This window comes from Mustela nigripes, chromosome 5 (genome assembly GCF_022355385.1).
Source record: "Mustela nigripes isolate SB6536 chromosome 5, MUSNIG.SB6536, whole genome shotgun sequence".
NCBI classification, from domain to species: domain Eukaryota; kingdom Metazoa; phylum Chordata; class Mammalia; order Carnivora; family Mustelidae; genus Mustela; species Mustela nigripes.
The window spans coordinates 38,742,109-38,762,632 of NC_081561.1; the positions used below are offsets into that span (position 1 = coordinate 38,742,109).

Consider the following 20,524-nt stretch of genomic DNA (forward strand, 5'->3'; position numbering starts at 1 on the left):
ACCAAATCCATTTGTATCTATATTTGTAACTGAACCAAGGCAAGTTTGCTTCTTGGTGAGTCAGGAACTGCACCAGATTGAGTCATTGCACAAAGATGACTTATTTGTGGCAAAAAGGAGATCATGAAGAATGGCTTCCAAAGCTGTGACTCCCCAAGAAGGGGTGAATGAGTACCTTTTGTTTGGGTTTGTTTGTTTAGAGTTAGGATGAATGAATATTTAGATAGGGAAGCCTTGTCTTTGTGTGGAGGTAAGCATAAGGTTACCCATGCACCTTAAGAAAACATGTCTATACATATGTTAGATGTTATGTGAATGAGGCTGTGGCTCTTCTTTAGGCAGAGATTTTAGTATTATAGTGAGGTAAAGGTGATTGCTGGTCATTCCAAGTGTCACTCCTTGGTCCATCTGCACAGACACAAGTTAAGGTTTTAGTTCAAATGGTCTGAGTGGTGTGGGCCAGTGGGATGTCTTTTCAGGGCAGTTGTCACCTGAGGGGTGGTTTCCAGTTTCATTTGCCTGAGTTAAGAAGTAAGCCAGAAGGAAGAGTTTAAGGTAAAATGTAAAATAGAGATTCGTGAATGTAAGGGGGTGGTCAGTAAAGGTCAGGTGTTGGGGTCTACCTGGTGACACTTTGACTATAGATACAGAAAAATAATGAACATAGATGCTGTAGTCATGATACTGATGCCTAAGCATTACTACGGTTTACTGTTTACGACTGTTACTTTACTACTTATAAAATCTTTATATTAGTTGTTTTCCTTGAGCCCACTTGAGCAGCTCTTGAGAACTGTGTTCTTTATCATGGGTTCAGTTACACCTTGAAGTGGGGAAAAAATTAATATTAACTGCATGGAGATTTTGGTATATCTCTTTTCATCTTTTGAATGACCCTATAAGGAAATATGGTGGTATCTCCATTTTACATGCATAGTCTGAAGAGTTCAGATTTTCTCATTCACATGGCAAAGAAGGAGCCAAATGATATTTGACACTAAGTTTCTCGGAGACCACAGTCTGGGCTCTTCCTTCACCATACTGGGCATTTTAGTTATACTTTCGTTTTCAAGACATATGCAGGTATCTTGTTTTGACATCCTTGGAATCTTGTCAAATTTTAGTTAAATTAGAAAATGTATTATTTAGCAATATAATTTTTAAATAAAATACCCTTTTTAAAAAGTTTAGCTTGGTTTGGCAGTTATGTTGAATATGAATGCCAGGTACACTGATGCATACTTTGATTCCACAGGCTTATCTGAAAGTGACAAATTGAATAGAGGCATACCTCGTTTCTTTGCACTTGGGTTTATTGCACTTTGCACATACTATAGTGTTTACAGATTGAAGGTTTGCAGCAACCCTGCGTGAACAAATCTGTTGGAGCCATTTTAAACAGCATTTGTTCAGTTCATATCTCTGTCATATTTGGTAATTTCTGTAAAATTTACATCTTTTTCATTACTATTATATTTGTTATGGTAATCTGCAATCAGTGATTATGCATTGCTGGAAGCACATGTGATGGTTAGATTTTAGCAATAAGGTATTTTTTTTAATTAAGGCATATACATTGTTTATTTAGACATAATGTTATTGCACATTTAATAGACCATAATTTGGTGTAAACATAACTTTTGTATGTACTGGGAAGCCAGAAAGTTCATTTGATTCACTTTAGTGCAATATTCACTTTATTGAGGTGGCCTGGAACCTAACCTACTGTATCTCTGAAGTATGGCTGTAATTATATTACTTTGAAGCAAGTTCTGTAATAGAGGTGAGAGTAAAGTATTGTGGGAGCGAAGTAAATGACTAACAGCTTTCCTGACTAGGTTTCTCCTCTGCTAGACTGAGCTCCCAGCACAGCACCCAGCTATAATGTTGGGTGGTAGTAACCACAGAAGAGAGAAACATTTATTCAACCACTGTTGCTTAAAACCTTTTTGGGTTTTATTAGGAAGCTTTGAATATTCCTTCTAGACTTCTCTGTTGAGAAAGAGAGCACAAATTTGAAGGAGGCCCTTGTGGGGATGGGGATCAATATATTGATCATCATTAGATTGGTGGTCCCAGCTTGTGAAAGGAAGGTATTACCTCTTTATTAAACTGCATGTTTCTCTGCCAGAAAAAAAAAAAAAAAGATTGCTTTGTCCAGTTGGTAGTGAATAATTCAGAAGTAAATGTTGAAGTATAGTGGAAGGGGTTAAACCAGATAAGATTTAGATTATCTATATATTTATATAACACATCTAAAACTTTATGTAATAAGTCTTATATTTGCATAAACTATAACCTAAAGGCTACTTTTCAGAAAACCATGTGATAGCCCCCAAAATAAAGTGTATTAGAATCCTTGTGTAATAAACTGGGCTACAGAATTCCCAGCTCAATTTTATGTTTTAAAAGAAAATAGTACTTATGTATTGACACTGAAAAGAGAGTTCATAAAATTAGAAACCAATAATACATTTTCTTAATTACCAATAGGATGTGATATTAGTCTCCTAGTTGCATGTGGAATTTCTTGCTATTGTCAGTATTGGTTAAAATATGAAGAAATCATAATCATTTTTGTAATTGATAGACTAAAAAAGAAGTTGCCTTGTAAGATAAGGATTTTCTTCTGTAATTTCCTCTGAAATTTGGAAGTTTAGAATCCTCTGTTAGCTGCAGAATATATAATTTTTTCAGTCAAATACATTATATTCTGCTCTCCCAGACCTTTCTGAATGGCATAAGTAAATATTTCGTTAGATATTATTTCTCAGACCTATGTTTATATAGAGGACTTTGTAAGCTAATGGAAATAATATATTTGGATAAAATTAAAATGAAATCTGACACAAATGTTAAATAACCAGTCTGCCACTGTCTCTTTAGGGTTGCATTTTTTTTTTTTTAAGATTTTATTTATTTATTTGTAAGAGAGAGAGAGTGAGAGCGAGCACAGGCAGACAGAGTGGAAGGCAGAGTCAGAGGGAGAAGCAGGCTCCCTGCGGAGCAAGGAGCCCGATGTGGGACTCGATCCCAGGACGCTGGGATCATGACCTGAGCCGAAGGCAGCTGCTTAACCAACTGAGCCACCCAGGCGTCCCTAGGGTTGCATTTTTTTGAAAGAGAAAAGTATCTGATTGATTGCTTTTGGCATATGGTCTATTTTTAATTCAAGCTTAAATACTAATCTAAAATTCAAATGGTATCAGTAAATAACAATTTTGTATTTCTGTAGGACCAGCAGCCTTTTCAATAGCATTCCTAAAATGAAAAAAAAAAATCTCAAAACATGTCTCAAATTTGAGCTGTCCGAAGAATTGGATTCTTAGAAAAGTACAACTTAATTATAATCACATCTGATTACTTTGTTCATTTTTATTTCTTACCTTCATCAGGAAAACTTTATCTGTTTTAGTTTAAGACACGTCTGGAACTTCAGGTTAAAGTGCTTCTTCTATTTCAAATAAAGTGAACTATCCACTATAATTTTTCTTATACCAAAGAGCCAGGATTACATTGGTGGCATTCATCTTTTTAAATGTCCTATTATTTGGTAATTTAATACTGTACTAACACTGGAGAAGTGGGCTTTGGAGAAAAACCTAGATTTCAATTTTATCTTTAAAATTTATTGACTGTATGACTGTATGTTTTGGTTAATAATCTTACAGATATATTTTTAATAGTCCATTTCAAGAAAGAAACTATCTCACTGTTGTCCTTATTTACCTTATAGATCAATGTACTGTTACGCGGACATACCTGTTCCTTCACAAGTTCTGGTTCTTTAGTGCTGCATACTACTTTGGTAACTGGGCTTTTCTTGTGGTAAGTAGTACAGGTATCGTAGGGATAATTTGATTCTTACTTGCCCATTTGTATAACAGTAGTGCCATTGGATTTTAAATTCATTGCTTTCTGAATGATTTTAGATATAAGAAATAACATGGAGCTTATTTAAATTTACAGGTATTCTTGATTGGATTAATTGTATCCTGTTGTAAAGGGAAGAAATCAGTCATTGAAGGAGTAGATGAAGATGATTCAGACATAAGTGATGATGAGCCCTCAGTCTATTCTGTTTGACAGCCTCTGTCTTAGGGGTTTTATAATGCTGACTGAATGACTATTATGCATTTTTTAAAGTGTTAAACTAACATTAGGATGAACTGACTAGCTTCGTCAAAAATGGGAGCATGGCTATTAAAAAAACTATATTTTTTATGTTATCTGAAGTAACATTATTGTATCATAGATTAACATTTAAAATTGCTGTAATAATTCTATGTAAATATAAAACTATGGACTTTGTGAGGGAATGTTTGTGGAAATTTTTTTTCTCTAGTGTATAATAGTGTTGAATTGATTAAAAATCTTCCAGAATTAATATTCCCTCTTGTCACTTCTTAAAAACATAATAAATCACTTGTACCTGTGCATTTGGGTCTCTAGAGTAATGTGGAATTCTAAAGTGTCTATAACTGATTGTCTAAGTATAATACAATATAGCTGATAAATAAATGTTACTCCTCTATGCAATTAGTTTCCTATTTTCTAACATTAAATTATTAATGCCATTCAAATATATTTCATGAGCAGATTTCAAGCTACTTTGTGCTGTACGATCACAGCATTCATTCCAAGATGTGTTGTATTGTTCAGATATTAATCCATTAGGTATCTTACCATCTCTGTCATATTTAAGGCATATACATTATTGTAGATAGCTAACCTCAAAATTTGCCTTCCAACATAAATGGGAATGTTGTCAAGAATAATTGATCTTCAGGGAAAAAAATTAGTTGACTGATTAGTTTAAGGTATGTGACATTGGGGTGCTTGGGTGGCTCAGTCAGTTAAGCATCCAGCTCTTGATCTCAGCTCAGGTCTTGATCTTGGGGTCGTGAGTTCAAGCCCCATATTGGGCTCCTCGCCAGGCATAGAACCAACTTATATATGACATCATATTTTGGCTTTAAAAATATTTTTAATTAAAAATTTTTTCCATTCTAAAGATTTACTCTTTTCAAAAGTTATAAGGAATGCTATGTAATATTGATAGGGTATTTTGAACACACTTTGGGGAGTGAGAAATCATTACAAATGGTATTATAGTTTACTCACATAAGCAAATCAGAACTCATAAAAAGCACAAATTAGAACTCATAAAAAACATATCTTTGAAATAAAATATCATTAACTTTCTGCAAAAGTCTTAGGAATTAGCAACCATCTCCCCCTAAATTCTTCTTGCCCTTAATTTTTGTGCCACTTTGCTCTGTTCTGATTGTCTGTCTAGATATACTACTATCATAGCCTTCATGTTTGGCTTCTTCATGCAGCCTTTAATGTTATTTACCAAATTCCCTTCCCTTCTGTTTTTATTTTGTATTTTCTTTCTGGACAGTCTCCTATTCCCTTGATTTCCATCTATATGTCTTATTACTAATATATGTACATTATGTTTTCCTAAACTCTACAGCTTAACTTACCTGTTAACTAGAAATTATGACTTCAATTACAAGTTGAACTCCTCATTTTACTGGGCATACCAAACCTCCTCTTCCTTCTCTATCGTTTTTGGTTTTGTTTTGTTTTTGTTTTTACAAATGGTACCAGCATATACCTCATTGCCTAAACCAGAAATCAGGCAGACCTGCTTATCTCCTGGGTACCCCAACTCCTCAACCAACCAAGTATTTGATTTCTACGTCTTAAGTATCTTTCCATTTGTCCTTTCTTCTCCATTCTCATTGCCAGTCACTGTGTTTTAGATTGAGTTGTGTTCTCTCAAAATTCTTAGATTGAAGTCCTAACTTCAAGTACCTATGACTATGTTTGAAGATGGGTCTTTAAAGAGGTAATTAAGGTAAAAGGAGGCCATTAGGTAAGGCCCTAATCCAGTATGACTGATGCCCTCCTGGAAGAGGAAGAGACATCAGGGATGTATACACAGAGAGAAAAAGACCACATGAGGACACAGGAGGAAGCCATCTGCAAGCCAAGAAGAGAAGCTTCTGGAGAATCGATCCCTGCCAGCATCTTAATCTTGGACTACTAGCTTCCAGAACTTTGAAAAAATAAATCTCTCTTGTTTAACCACCAAGTCTGTGGTATTTTGTTATGGCAGCCCTAAGAGACTAATACACAATACTTCTTGAACTTTCTCAGTGGATTTTGTGCCAAGTCCTGACTTCTTTCAGTCTTTCCTTGATAATGAAAATTTAAATCAGATTATTTCATTTCTTTCCTGTGAAAAGTTTTCAGTTGTTTTATAATGAAATTCTTTTTTTTTTTTTTTATGAAGTGGATAAAGCCTTTCTGGTTTATTTCTTATTTGACTATCCTGCTTCTCTGTCATCGTCACACTGGTTATATGAGCAAAATATCTCTGCATAATCCAAATGGCTTGGATTTCCCCTATCCTGTGTGTGTTGAACTGTTCCTTCTTCCTATACCTTTCCCTTCCTTTTTTCTAAGAAAATCCTTATTCTTGAAATCTCAGCTTCAACATTATCTCCTCAGGTACCCCTCCCTTAAGTCTCCAGGTAGTTAGGTGGTCTTTTCTATACTAACATGGCACCCTGTACAGTGTGTTGTGATTTATGGCTTTCACGTCTCCTGCCTCTGGACAGTAAGTCCTTAAACACCCCTCTGGGTCTGTCATCCTGGGTATCTAAGAATAGTACCTTGCACACGGAAGGCACACAGTTGATAGCTGAATTTGCTAGTTAGAGGCTCAAAGTCTGAATGTATGGATTAAGCCTATATAATAAAGCATTAGATTAAGGGAAGTGTATATTTAGTGTATTTTTAAGATTTATTTTGCTGTATTTTGAAAATACTGCCATGTTTGTCTTGAATACTATGTATACATTTTACTACGGCTAGGAATATTTTCTGTTTTTATTTGTGTTAGACCAACCTTTTAGCTTTTTATTTGGCTAGTTGTATTTTTTAAATATGTTTTCTTTTCTTACATTCTATACATTTGCCTCTTGCCTACTTAGAAGTTTACTTTTACTCTAACAAAGTTTCTTTTCCTCCTTCTCAGTCATGGAATGGCTTTAACTTTATATTTTATGAAGCTCATTTAAGTGATGTGACTCTACTAATGAAGGACATATTTTCTTTGAAGTCCTCTGAAAATGCCTAATTTAGAGATCATCCATAGTGATGACTTTCTAAAAGGTCAAAGCCCTCTTATTCCATGTAAACTTCAAACAAGTAATTAATTTGTTCAGCCGTGCAGCAAGATACTGGCAAAATAAAGAGCCGACTGCAACTGACTGGAACTGACTTCTGTCTCAGTGCCACTATACCAAAGAAAATGAAAATGCATATTTTTTTTTTAAAGGAAAAGGGGAAAAAAGGAGCTCCGGGAAAAACAACAAGCAATACAGGAAAAGAATATTTCAAAGTATACTACTTCGCTCTTCAGTGAATGATAGCTACAGTAATACACTGTTTCAAAATTAATGTATAGAATACAGTGGGCATTGATTATAGCACTGAACATAAGCGGCAACCTTGACAGTGTAAAAACGCAGCCGTTAAAAGTTGGAAGATTGAAAGAGCTGATGGAAGAAGACCTAAGGGGTGAAGGTATTAATATCCTTACTTCACAGGAGAGTGGTAAAGGGGAGGCATGAAGAAAGAAATTGAGAGACACTCTCTCTGGTAGAGGGAGCAAAGAAGAAAGGTCTGGGCATATTAAAGTTAGAAAGATAAAAAAGTTATAAAGGACACCAACAAGGCATTATAAAATACTAATAATTTGGGGGCTGTGGGGAGAAAAGCAAGGGGAAACTGTCTCAAGCAGGCAATGGGAAGTTAGTAGATATTTCAAATGGATAAACTTAGAAATAGTATATTAAAATGTAACAAAATATTAAAACAAGTATTTAAAAGAAATGTTATCAGAAGATAAAATAATCATTGCAATAGTATGTAAATATATCTTTGAATTTCCTGTCAGCAGGGACAAAAAGACTATGATGGATGATGAAGTTTTTGCATTTGATAAAAGGAAGCACGTAGTTTTTCCTGGAGACAGTTTTTCTGGCACCAAAACTTAGAAGGGAGTTACATTGTGAGTTCTTATGTAAAGAATGTTAACAATGAACAAATGTCTTTGCTAAAATTTAAATAGACATGTAAGGAGACAGAATTTGGGAACAACAGGAAGAAATATGGTTGGCTACCAAGAAGCCTCAAAATGAATTAGCTTCATGTGAACATCATTTATTCATTCCACTCAGCAAATACGCAATCTCCTCCATATTCCAGGCATTGGATGACAGCTACTGATTTTCTAGGATTAAGGAAGATATTCCCCAACCTTTCAGAACTTGGTCTAGGACCAGCTACACTTTGTAGCTGAGTGGTTCTTGACAATAACTGGACCTTATCAATAATTACTAAGATTGTACGTGTCTGTTAGGAATACATTTTAAAAATCACTTTTACCAACTTTGAATTAAAATGGAAAACATTCCAGTAACTGGAATGCTCTCATTTCTAAGCCACAACACCTTCTCTCTTCATGTCATAATCAGAATGCTATTTGAGCATGGAGTTCAAGTGATGTGAGATAAGTAGTTTTAAGGGGCATTTCAGGTATTTGGTGATGCTTGATTAAGTACCCACCTCTTTTTCAGTGGAGACCACCTCCAAAATGACCAGATTGTCCACTTTCCCAGATTGAGTTGTGCTGCCCTGGATGCAGTCCTGGACACATATCAATGTGTTTAACTAAATTTCAGCTGACCCCCTTCTAAAACCATCCATTGTCTTCAACTGTGATTTCACAGGGAGTGTGTTAAACTTGCTTTTCAAAACAAAGCCAATAAGCAAATATTAAGTCATAATTTAGGGATCATGTTTTTGTAGAGAAATAAGCTAGTATAGTGAGGTATGTAGCTTTCCACATGGTTCCTTCATCAGCTCATACTTGCTTCAGCTCTACATTGAGGCTATTGGATGGAACTCTGATCAAGTGTGAGCTACTTGGCAGGTATGTAAAGCAACGTCTTCTATTGTTTAGTGGATGGGCAGGCAACAAAGTTAATGCCTGGAGAAATTAGGAGGCACTTAGAGCTATTCTATTTTCATATCAAAAGCTAGGGAATTTGTAGGCCAAGACAAAATGTGTACTAAAATAAATAATTGTTATATTTGTACTAAGTTCATTCAGCGTCTATCTATCTGGTGGTTACCATGTGCTGTCTGGACCTTATTTTAATATTTAATGAAAAGCTCTATCAAATTTGGTAATATCTAATGTTTTCACCAGCTCTAGTTCCACTTTTTACTACATTTACCTGCAACTTTTTAAAATTGTGTTATGATAGTCACTATAAAACACATTATTAGTTTTTTTTTGTTTTGTTTTGTTTTTGTTTTTGTTTTTGTTTTTTTTATAAACATATATTTTTATCCCCAGGGGTACAGGTCTGTGAATCACCAGGTTTACACACTTCACAGCACTCACCAAAGCACATACCCTCCCCAATGTCCATACTCCCACCCCCTTCTCCCTAACCCCCTCCCCCCAGCAACCCTCAGTTTGTTTTGTGAGATTAAGAGTCACTTATAGAACACAGCATCAAAAACTAATAATGTGTTTTACACATTATTAGTTTTTGATGCTGTGTTCCATTAAAGACCTCAGGAGTGTGTGTATGTGTGTAAATATTTACACACATTCACAAAAATCTCATTTAATGTAAAGGAATACCAGTCTGTCCAGTAGAAGAATAAGGGAAATGTAATGTTTACTCCTGATGTATACAGTAACTCAAATGCTGACCAAACTATGATGAAGTCTGAAAAGTCCTTTATAATGGAGAGACTTTAGTGACTCATTAATATGAACCAAAAATTGAGGCCTAATATGTATCAGACACTGCTATGAACAAGAGACACATGAATGGAAAAAAAAAAAAAATGGTGCCTATTCTCAAAAGGTATTTAGAAGCCATGGAGCAAACAAATTAAAACATAGGTAATTATAATGTAAACAAATGCTATAAGAGGGGTTTTACTGAATATAGTGAAGCTAAGAGTGGTATCTTCTAAAGCTTAGGGAAGGCCTAAGACTTGAGACAAGCAAGTGTTAACAATTACAGGCAATAAATTCTCTCCAACCAAAAAGAGACTGGTTATAATGGCTTAGACAGTAAGGAGGTAACTGGGGGAAGTCTTGTAAAAGCTATGTGAGTGGGAAGGAAGGCTGCATAGAGGTAAGACAGACCAATAATCAAGGAGCAGAAAAGGGAAGGCCTGTCTCAGCAGTAGCCACATGTGGTACTTTGTAACCAAACATCCTCCCCAAATTACTCTCAACCCTGGGGAAAAAAAGGGAATCCCAAATTGGCATTAACTTTCAACTCCCTGGGAAATAGAAATTAAGTTGTTACAGAAATAAGTTCTATTTCTTATACTCCGGAGTTTTCAGAATGGTGTTTTTTGGGGGCACCTGAGTGGCTCAGTCGGTTGGGTGTCCCCATCTTGATTTCGGCTCAGGTCATGATCTTACGGTTGTGGGATCAAGCCCTGCTTCGGACTCTGCACTTTGCTGGGACTCTTCTTGAGGATTTTCTCTTTCCTTCTCCTCTCCCTCTGCCCCTCACCCCACTCGCATTCTGTCTCTCTCAAATAAGTAAATCTTTAAAAAATTTTTAAAAACGTTTTTGCCTGTCAAAGCTAAGTACACTTAGTAAACATTTTGGTTTGAATGCCACTTAATTCTGTAAATTAGTTATTCCAGTAGTGGAATAGAGAAAACAACCTCATATTTACTTCATATAAGAAAAGCCTCCTTAGGCTGTACCTCCCCTTTCGGTGTTTGATTATTCCAAGGGTTGGTAAACTTTTTCTCCAAAGGAGCAGATACTATATATTTTAAGCTTTTTAGGATCACATAAGGACTCTATCATATATTCTCCTTCCTTTTTTCTTTTTATAACCTGTACAAAAACTTAAAAACTTTTTTCTCTTGGATTTGAATTCATAGTTGTAGTGTGCCAACCTTGAATTAATTATTTTGCTTAAGGTGGTTTTGCTAAACAAAGTAAAGTTGGCTAATGACATACAAACTATAAAATTATAGAAGGAAAATTGTTAATATATACAAAAAAGAACTTTTTCAAATGCTTTTAGCATGTTTCATAGTTTTTGTTTTTTTAATGGATAAACTTTTATTCTGAGGTGATATGAACTTGTAAAAGAAGTTAAACAATCTGAAGTTGTGACTGACCAAGAAAGAAGGCAGTGATTTCCAAATCTATTTGACAGGAATCTGTTTGACCCATATCTTCTTATGTGGAACCCTGTGGGAGATATGATGGACAACATGATCTATAAGGTACCTTCCACTTCTAATGTTTGTATACCATTCCTCTCTTGGTCATAGAGAGTTATAAATATGACTCCAGGGTTGAAAATTGTACTAGTAATTTTTGTGTGTATCACAGTTCCCTCATTTGTAAAATTGGGATGATAATACTATCCCCTTAATGGAGTTATTAGAGGCACTAAATTAGTATGAAATGTTTAGTATAGTGCTTTTTTAGGTGGCTAACCTTCAGCATTTCTTAGCTATTGTTATTTCTAAGATGGTTTCCTTTATTTCGTAATGCTCTTAGATTATCAAGTCTCCACATACTTTATGTTTGAGAAATGATCCTCTACCTCGGCCTATAAGCTAAGTACCTAATAGATTCAAAAACAAGCATTTGATTATATTATGAAAGCTCAGAGTGTCAGAAACCCTAGAGAGTAAATATTTTTGAGGCATTAAAGAACTTTTATAATATAATTCATCACTATTAAGTTCTCTTTTTTTTTAGAGATCTTATTTTCTTCAAATTGTATTTCAAAACTCTGAATAATGAAATTCGAGAATGCAACGTCCCAGCTATTTCCAGCCTAGCAGTGGTGTGTTGTAGTTAGAGCACTAATGAGGAAGCCCAAGCCGTTGTGCTCTATCTTCTTCACTTGCTCCCTTGCTGGGTTGCTTTGAAAAGATTACATTATAGCCTTTGTCTTGTACGGTTTTTTGGTGGGTTTTTTTGTTTGTTTGTTTGTTTGTTTCTCTTTACTTAAATGCAGAAAGGGAAGAATTTCTCTTCAGTTCATTATGGGAACGTTGTGAATTAAAAAAATAACACTTGTAAAGCTTTTTTTTTTTTCTTTTACAGTGAATAAAATACTACACATGTACTATCATTGCTGAGTGCAAAAACAGTGAAATGAAATGTTTGCTGTCACTTTAGAGGCTGGACTTTGCAATTTATTACATAAGATTTTTCCTCATACTCACACCTCCAACAAGCTTGCTTCCTTCAACAGTGTGGTTAAAGTAGAAAAGATAGACATGGATCAAAATCCAACCTGAGTTACTTAGTAGCTGGGTGAACTTGAGCAAGTTATTTTACTTCTATAGGCCTATTCCTTCATTTGTAAAATGGGTTCCCATTACCCGCCCTTCTGAGTTATCAAAAGAACTCAAAGCACCCAGCACGTAGTAGGCCCTCAATGTCACCAAAGACTCTTGTGCATACCTGCAGCCTTAGGAAGGCACAGGTTTTAAACCTAAAATGAATAAGAATACTTTTGGGTGGGGCATATATTCTCGAATTGGCCATATTTCCAATCCAAAAGCACCGCACAGGCAAATACATGCTCTAAGAAGGCTTTTGAGTTTGGCCCTGAGCCCTGGGTTTTTGGTCTAGGTTCAAAGGATGAGCTTCCCAAAGGAGCAGTAATGTGAAAAACACAGATTTCTTTCCCCATTCATTTACTAACACTTCCTGTGGGCTGACTATGAACAGAAGTGGAGAGCTACAAAGATATATAAAGTGTTGTCCCTGTCAAAGGAGCTCTTCCATTCATTTTCCATTCCATTCCATAGTTTTCTGAAATTTGGAATTAAAATTATGTAGTGTATTATGACTAGGGCAAATTGGTGTGGCAATATTTGAAGGAATGTAAATATCAAAACATAGTGGATTAATTTTCTATCTCACCTTTATGTCTTCTTAGTCTTAATCCTTTCCTAAAGCTTTAAAAATTGAACCTCTAGAGTGCCTGGGTGGCTCAGTCAGTTAAATGACTGCCTTCTGCTCAGGTCATGATCCCAGAGTCCCAGGGTCTAGTCCTGCAGGGTCCCCCCTCAGCAGGGAGTCTGCTTTTCCCACTGACCTGCCCTCCCTCCCCTTGTGCTCTCTCACTCTCTTGCTCTCTTTCTGTCTCTCTCAAATAAATAAATAAAATCTTTTTAAAAATAAAGACTGAACTCTAATTTTTCACCTATGTTACCTCAAGTGTCAATTTTTGGTATAAAAATACAGCTTCACACTATCAAAGATGAACGACCCCTAGGAGCCTTTCTCAACATGGTAGCTGTCTATTACGTCAGCCTCTCCCTATTTAGTTGTTGAAGTAATCTCCAAGGATTTTGTGTTTCTCCCTTTTAAAACTATCTTTCTCTTCTCTTTAATTTGACAGAAAAAGAAGAAATTTCAACTGTGGAGGCTCCACATTTCCCTGCATGACACTATTTTTCTACTCAGGAATATAGAGTAAAATTTCTCACTTTTTCTGTCACAGTCAACTCTTTCTCCTGAATTTCTTTATAGCTTTTGCAAATTTTTTGCCTTGATCCAGGTTGTCCTTATGTAAAAGCATCATACATTCCCCTGTATATATTAAGACTTTGAAAAATGCACCTAAACAACTCAACACATCTTAAAGCTAGATGTGAATTTGTTCCCTTGCTATAATTTTTTAAATGAAGTAATCAAAAACCAAACAAAAATCAGTTTGCTCTCACTACATATAAATCACACCAACATCAAAGTTACATACTCTGTTCTGACTGTCCTTTTGAAATAGAGATATAAATAGCATGTATTTGTTAGATAAAGCACTTTCAGAATCATTAAAGAAAAGTAAAATAATTGGAATCTACAAATTTCCAGATGACCCCACAAAAGAGAAAGTAGGGTCAAGCGGAAGGCCCTGGCTATAGACTTAGGAACCCCCTGTGAGGGCTTTCCAGTTCTGTGTCATCATTTACATAACTATCCCTGAAGCTTGACTGATATTTAATGAGAACTGAATAACCCTGCCTTGTCATTCTCCTCAGACATGGTTTCCTCTGAGCCCTCCATCTCAGTCTCCATCTTTCTGATTTCCCACCAAGTCTCAGCTTGTTACCCCACCGTTTGTTTGCTGCTGCTCAGCAATTTTGCTCGATCCCGCCCGGCACCTTGGCTTTCCTGGAACAGCCCCTGGAGAAGCCCACCAACCTGAACATACGGACTTGGGATTCTGGCTGATCCTGGGCTAGCATTTGGCCCAGCTGCTTGTTAACGCTGGGATCCGGGGCAGCTTGCTGCGACATTAGTGACAGCATATATAAAGTGCCTAGTGTGATACCTGACTTGTAGTAGGCATTCAACAAAAGGTAGTTGCCATTATTTTACGCACACTGGTATTCTGCAAACAGAGCTAGACCTTCCCAGCAGTCTTTCTGTCTTCGTAGCTGGAAGAATGACTTGCTAATTGATTCCATCCATCTGCGTTCTCCCACCCTCCCTGGATAAAAGTCATCCCTGTTGGGAATGTTTAGGCATGTAGGCACAGCAGATGTTTTCTGTGAAAAGGAACTTGTGCAATTATTTCAAGAATTACATAATTTTTGAAAGTGTAGAGACCTTGGTCTTTTGTTCAACCTTCAATTAACAGATACTGAGAAGGTAATCTAGCTGTAGCTATGTTGCATTTCAAGATGCATCTTTCTTTACATTTACAGCAGCATTCCAATGACATTATTTGCCAGAGAGCAGCAATTATTTTAGAGTCATGGTGACTTCCAAATGCAAAGCTCTTTCAGTCAGAAACATGTTGTGAACTTTTACTGTGTGCCAGACTCCTGGCAATGCTGAGATTACAAAGACAAATGTAACCTGCAAGACAGAATCCTTCCACACCTTTGAGGAAGTCACATTTCACAAATGAGCTTACACAGAAGCTCTCAGAAAACCAGATTGTATGACTCTAGAGGACAGTGTGTGAGGCAGTCTGCATCACCAAGACTTCTGTCCACCTTTGGCTGGACATTGCTGGTTGTAGACATTGTTTCCAAAGTCCTCCAGCATCTTCTCCACAAATAATTGGTGGACTTTGCTAAAAAGTTTTTTATTTGATTGTAAGCCACTTGATCTGTCATGGTATTTTCCATCAATCACCAGGCATCCTAGAACACACCTTATACAGTGCATGTGTGTACCTCTGTTTCAACTCTTAACTGTACCCAGCAAGCTAGTAACTGACATACTCCTCATCATTTTTTTCTGACCAGAATACCAACTGTGGCTGTTTATTGTACCTCACTGGTACATGAAAAGAAGTCAGAACATGAAAGAAGTCAGAGTTTTTACGAATAAATTGAAGGTGTGGATCCTTTTAAATACAAAAATCTTTAGGTAAATACCCTGTCAAAAGTAAAGGATTAGGAAATATTAATGTTGGGGTTTGATTTATGATGTTGAGATTTTAAAAATAAATATTTACAGACATGTAAATGGATTCTTTCATACCAGAGAGAAGCAGGGGGCTCCATTCCTATACTTGGAGAGATTAGAAACAGTGCTGTGACCTCTGTGTTGTCTCCCTCTCATGTTCCTTGAGCCCAAAGGCTTGATTTGGGTTCACTGTAGTTTGTACTTTCTAATAAACCATACTAAAAATATTAATCAAATTGACTTTTCAAAAAAATACTTTTCACCTACATGTTCAATCTTATACTTTCATTCTTATTAAGACTTGGGATATCCATTTATTTTTGAAAGGGAAACATTCCTGTTTAAAAGTAAAAACCATCAGTGAGGAAAGCTTAGTTTTCAGAAATTCACTATGAATATAACTTTTGGGAGGTTTATTTTAAGCTGTGCAAGGAGATGAATCTGGTATATGCATTAACATTAGGTTTATGATTTTGACTTAAAAAGTTATAGAATCTTGCCAACTTGGATAATAATCTTTCATGTCAAATTCCTTGTACTGTACCCTTACTTTGGACAAAATGTAAGAATTGGTTAGTATGGTGAAATTCATTATTTCTATGATTTTCTCACTTTAAATATATTTAAATTTTTACATTTTATATATTTTTTGATGAAGTTTCAATTATTTTTTTTTGTCGTTTCAATTGTTAAAAACTAAGTTATATTTACAAGGCAGAAGAGGCAGCCTTTGTGGTAACTTACTTGGTGTTCTGGTTTCTCCGGTTTCATTTTTCTTGAAGTGTGACTCCCATACCAGGAGCGTCAGCATCACAAGAAAAGTGATGGGAGAAAGAGACTCAAATGGAGATGATTTATCCAGATGGTACCCTGAAAAGACCCCCACACTTCCCAGCTTTCCAGAGCAGTGTTTCTGTCCTCTTTGGCACCGTGTTTTTCTCTGTATTTTGACTTTTTTTTTTTTATGTTACAGACTAGTAAACCCGCTCTCAGCTGTGACTGTCTTCCTTTTTAGTTTGTCTATTGAAATTTCTAACTACTAATTATACATATAATTATATGTTATAATTACATACTTTTAATTAAATTTTAGTTAAATTATATATTAAAGTTTAAGTGATCACATGCTAAAGAAGATCATTTAATTAAGTAACATACATATTTTTCCTAGCAAGTTTATTTTTGTGCTCTAATGTCATTTATAAGATTTATCTTTAATTCTTTTGTTTCTTCACTCCTTCCTCAAAAAGAATACTTTGTTTTTTTTTTATTAAAGTATAATTAACTTACAAGTTATATTAGTTTCATATATATAATGTACTGGCTTGACAATTCTATACATTACTCAGTACTCACAATAAGTGTGGTCACTATACAACGTGATTAAAATATGATTGGCTATATTCCCAACACTGTACTTTCATCTCTATGACTTACTTATTTCATAACTGGAAGTCTGTACCTCCTAATCACCTTTATTAATTTCACCCATTCCCTCCTCCACCTCCCCCCTGCAATCACCAGTTTGTTCTCTGTATTTGAAGAATGCCATGTTCCCTATGATCAGTTTGGCTTTTCTTTTCTGGGGTTACAAAGTCCCCTGACGTGTACTCTGATTTTGCTTTGCTTCCTCATGGTATGTTGCTTCAACATTCAGACTGCTTGGCACCCTCCATCACTGTCCCCAGTGAGTGTCTGTTCCAGTGGATTATGGTGAATCAACTGACCAGTTCTAGGAGAGAGGGAGCCTCTGTCGACAGGAGCAGGAAAGGGGGCAGTTAAGTCCACCAGGTGGTTCCTGCCCTGAGCTTCCCCTCAACCAAGACTGTTAAGATGTGGCAAGCCCTCATAAGACCAAAGACCGCAAGCAAGCAGATCTAATCCCATGCTGGGTCCTGTGCCGCCTCAGGGAACCACAGAAACACCAACATTCTTGAGTCCTAAAGGAAAGACAGATGCATCCATTTCATTCAACACTGGCTAGTATAGAATGGCAGGGTCATACCGTAATGCCTATATAGCTTTTAAAGAAGCAATCTATTTTCTAATGTGACTGAACCATGGTCATTCCCACCTGTAGTCATGGCAGTTTACTTGCTTCTTCATTCTCACCAACACTTCATGTTGGCCCCTGCTCCCACTTGTGCATGCTCTCTCTCATGCCCACTCTTTCTCAAATAAATAAATAAAATATTTTTTAAAGATTAAGCATTTAAGATTTGTGTATTTCACAGATGCAAGTTTTATTTGAAAAATAATTTTTAAATGTAAAATTTAAAAAAAAAAAGGTTTTTAAAAAGAAAATAGAGATATGCCAGATGATTTGTTGAGATTTGTACATCCAGTAAGGAAATAAGGAAATAAAGAAATAAATGTATAATATCTCCTATAAAACAACGGTTAAAATGAAAGATTCTGTAGAGGGCACCTGGGTGGCTCAGTTGATTAAGCATTTGCCTTTAGCTCAGGTCATGATCTCAGAGTGGTATTGAACCCTGCATCAGGCTTTCTGCTCAGTAGGCAGTCTGCTTCCCCCCTGCCCCACACCTCCACAACACCCCCATCCCTTTCCCTCTCTCTACTCCTCTGTGCTCTCTCTCTTAAATAAATTTAAAAATCTTTAAAAAAGAGAGGATTCTGTAAATTACCTATAATTGCTTAAATATAGTATAAACATGGTTATTTAAACATGGAATAATATAAGGTTTCTAACATGGTAGGTCATTACATGGTTTTTGGTTTGCAGAGGTAGGGAACAGTATAAAAGAAAGAGATGAAGGGGAGATAGAGTTCAGCTGACCAAGAGGGGTACCCAGAGAGACTTCACTAAGTTGTGATCAGTGTACATGCATGATCACATGTAGACATTTACAGAAAGTTATATGTGGACCAGGGGTGCTACAGGACACAGAAGGAATATTTCACATGAGAGGTTATGGAGTGCAGCTGTACTTCATAAAGTTGTATGTATGAAAAAAAAAAAAAAGAAAAGAAAAAGAAACAACATTTTAAAAAGAGCTATAAAAAATGAAATAAAATAAGGGGCTATTACTTCCATCATAAACCAATCCAATCAATTCTTAGTAGGGAAAGACTTCTCCTAGTAGCAGGTATTTACTTCCGTTCTAGCAGTGTGGTATTTAAAATTTTATTTATGCTTTCTGAACTGGATCTAAAGCTCCTGAAATATATCTTAAACTTTTCTTACACTTAGGCCTAAATCTGCTCCCTGCAAGGAAATACAATCCAATGTCTCCATTTCCTTCATAGTGTAATGTTGTGGTTAATCTGTGCCAAAGCTTGAGTTCAAGCTAAATTATATAGAACTAATAGTCACAGTTGTTTGGAAAAGTAATAAAATGAATGACTCAGCCCTCTTTCATAAAAAAGAAAAAAAATGTTATTACATATGGCTTATACTTTTGTGTACATGGGAAATATGAAAGTATTTGCTAAGGAAACTATTAGAATTAGTAAAGTCATCTAATAAATACAGTTCTTCTAGCAGTTTGATCATATCTCCCTTCGTTTCTTCTCTGGTGGACTCAAACAAGAAGGCAGACAAACTGGTAGAGGGTAGCATATACATCTGAGGTGGCATGATCTCCAGTGGAGAAGGTAGGTATAGAAATTATTTTCATTGATGACTGAAACAGCTGATGTACCAAAGGTGGCTCAGAGGCCCTGTCTTTCCTCCAGGACTCAAGAATGTTGGTGTTTCTGTGGTTCCCTGAGGCGGCACAGGACCCAGCACGGAAGTGGATTTGCTTAGTTGCTGTCTTTGGTCTTAACAGTCTTGGTTGAGGGGAAGCTCAGGGCAGGAACCACCTGGTGGACTTAACTGCCCCCTTTCCTGCCCCTGTTGACAGAGGCTCCCTCTCTCCTAGAACTGGTCAGTTGATTCACCATAATCCACTGGAACAGACACTCACTGGGGACAGTGATGGAGGGTGCCAAGCAGTCTGAATGTTGAAGCAGCATACCATAAGCAAGCAGAGCAAAATCAGAGTACACGTCAGGGGACTTTGTATCCCCGGAAAAGGAAAGCCAAACGGATCATAGAGAGCACGGCATTCCCTTTGAGGAAGTGAAGACACAAAAGCACTAAAAATAAATCTTAAAGAGATGACGTTAGAACACAAAAACAGACTTTCTAGGAAAAATATGTGTACATAATGTAAATGATTTAACATATTTAGCATATGATCATTTAAACTTTTAATATGTGACCACTTAACTAAAATTTAATTAAAATTACATAATTGTTATTGAAGTTAAATTTTTCAAAAGACAATTTCTTGTTACTGACTTTGGAGTCTTCCCTAAACAAGTTCAATTTAGATATCATCCAGTGATTGGAAAGTTGTTTGTTTTCACAAATGTTGGGGCTACTTCCAATGAATGGCTGCTCCTTCTGAGGATTTTTTTCCTCTCAATTTTCAGCTACTCTGGTAGCCCCAAAGTCTATCCTTGACATCCCAGGCAAATAAAGTGTTTTCTGCTTGAGTTCTAGTGGCTCTGTTGCTTTTGAGTTAAAGTGGGCCTTCAGGAAAAAAAGCTGCCTAAACGTAGGTATCAATCATGCATTTCCATTCTTTCAAGGCTTGAATCCCTTCTAATTTTTGCCTGTTTCTGGTCACTTTTTTAATATTACTTTTTTTTCAGAATTTATAATTATTATATGCAAGAAGATGTCAGAGGTGGTTCTCCATGATGCTCCTACACATCTATTGACTGTGTTTATGATCTTTTTTGCCATATAAAGCATTCAAGGATTATGTAGTCAACTCTATCTGTACCAGTTATTAAATTTTTCTTTTTAGCTCCAAAGTTATTCCAAATGTTGGAGCTGAGACTCTGCAAACCACTTTTCTCCTTGGAGCTGGCTTCCTGTTGGGTGTGAGGCAGCGTCTGAGACCAGGCTTGTAGGACCCCTGGGGTCCAGGTTTTGATAACTCCAATCTCTTCCCTCTTTCTCCCAGCCCTGGAGT

The 20,524-nt window shown here is 36.2% G+C and overlaps 1 protein-coding gene across 2 annotated transcripts in view; it reads left to right on the forward strand.

Moving 5' to 3' along the window:
• Positions 1-4,437, forward strand: part of LMBRD1 (LMBR1 domain containing 1) — a 134,373-nt gene extending 129,936 nt beyond the window's left edge. For both annotated transcript variants that reach the window (XM_059400176.1, XM_059400177.1), the window contains 2 exons: positions 3,737-3,828; positions 3,970-4,437. In XM_059400176.1, coding sequence (XP_059256159.1) covers positions 3,737-3,828; positions 3,970-4,086 — 209 coding nt within the window. In that variant the 3' untranslated portion in view covers positions 4,087-4,437. The remainder of the gene's footprint in view (positions 1-3,736; positions 3,829-3,969) is intronic.
• The last annotated feature ends 16,087 nt before the right edge of the window (positions 4,438-20,524 follow it).